The sequence below is a fragment of the Pediculus humanus genome, genomic scaffold (assembly GCF_000006295.1).
Source record: "Pediculus humanus corporis 1103172107391 genomic scaffold, whole genome shotgun sequence".
Lineage (NCBI taxonomy): Eukaryota > Metazoa > Arthropoda > Insecta > Psocodea > Pediculidae > Pediculus > Pediculus humanus.
In genome coordinates this window covers 217,091-218,196 of record NW_002987017.1, presented here as the reverse complement: position 1 = coordinate 218,196, position 1,106 = coordinate 217,091, and the positions used below count along the sequence as shown (strand labels likewise).

The following is a 1,106-nucleotide window of genomic DNA, read 5'->3' as shown; positions in this document are numbered from 1 at the left end:
ATTCTAAATCCTCATTTTTATCTAAGTTAATTAATTTTCGAGATCTAAAAAAAATATAATATATAATGTGTGGGTGTGTGTGGGTGGGTGTCGCGCACAAAAATACCTTTTTATAAAATTTCATTTATTTATATTCTCTCACAAAAAAAAAAATTATAATTATTACGGTCCCATCTTTGATTTTCTTTAATTCATTCTCAAAAACTAAATTTATAAATTAAAAGAAAAACAACAGCAAAACCTAAACCTGAATCTCTTCAAATAGATTTTTTTTTTAAAGAGTTTTTTTTTTTTTATCGTATCGAATCGTATAGAATTATTATCATTATTTCGAATTTAAATTCGTTAGGATATATATATATATATATATATTGTTCGATAATAATTTTCGCAAATCAACAACCGGAAGACAACAAAAAAAAAAAAAAAATTAAAAAATTAAAAAATTTACTTACGAAAATGGCTGACTATTACACAATGCTTTACAATAGTGAACTAAATATTCGCATGGACCCCACGGAGGATGACCCCCATTTATATATAATACGTACGTAAAACCATCTTTGCATCTTCCTTTAATTAAATAATAATACGGCAAGAATGATTGCAATCTGAAACAAAAAAAAAAAATATATATATATATATAATAAGTATTTCCCGACACGTGATTCGAGGAACCCCTACGGGGAGAAGGCGGTAAGGGGGTAAGGGGAGGGAAAAGGGGGGTTAATTATTTGTACTCACTTAAAGTTTCGACTTTCGTAAAAACGTATGGCAGGCGTGTTTGTCGTTAAAACGTGTAAAAAAATGGCCCGACAAAATTTGTGCTCGACCGTCGTTAAATGAGCAATTAAATTATCAAGTAATAAACTTGCTATACCGTTCCTCCTATGCGGTGCACTCACTCCAAGGCTCAAGATATAACCGGCTTCTGTGTTTTTAGGATTGAGAGGTACCGAAAGTATACCTCGATCCTGAAACGATAATAATAAAAAATATCCGACTCAGTAACAGAAGAAAAAATATACCACAATGATAATAATAATAATAATTTTATCCCATGAGTTTTTATACAAAAAAAAAAATAAAAATTTCATTAACCGTAC

General features: G+C 29.5%; 1 protein-coding gene across 1 annotated transcript; it reads right to left on the bottom strand.

The window, feature by feature from the left end:
* Positions 1 to 451: 451 nt before the first annotated feature.
* Phum_PHUM042560 (uncharacterized protein) lies at positions 452 to 1,097 on the bottom strand (the record flags this gene model as incomplete). The annotated part of the gene is made up of 3 exons (XM_002423156.1): positions 452 to 611; positions 745 to 974; positions 1,029 to 1,097. 3 exons carry the CDS (start codon positions 1,095 to 1,097, stop codon positions 452 to 454), a joined length of 459 nt encoding a protein of 152 aa, XP_002423201.1.
* Positions 1,098 to 1,106: the final 9 nt, after the last annotated feature.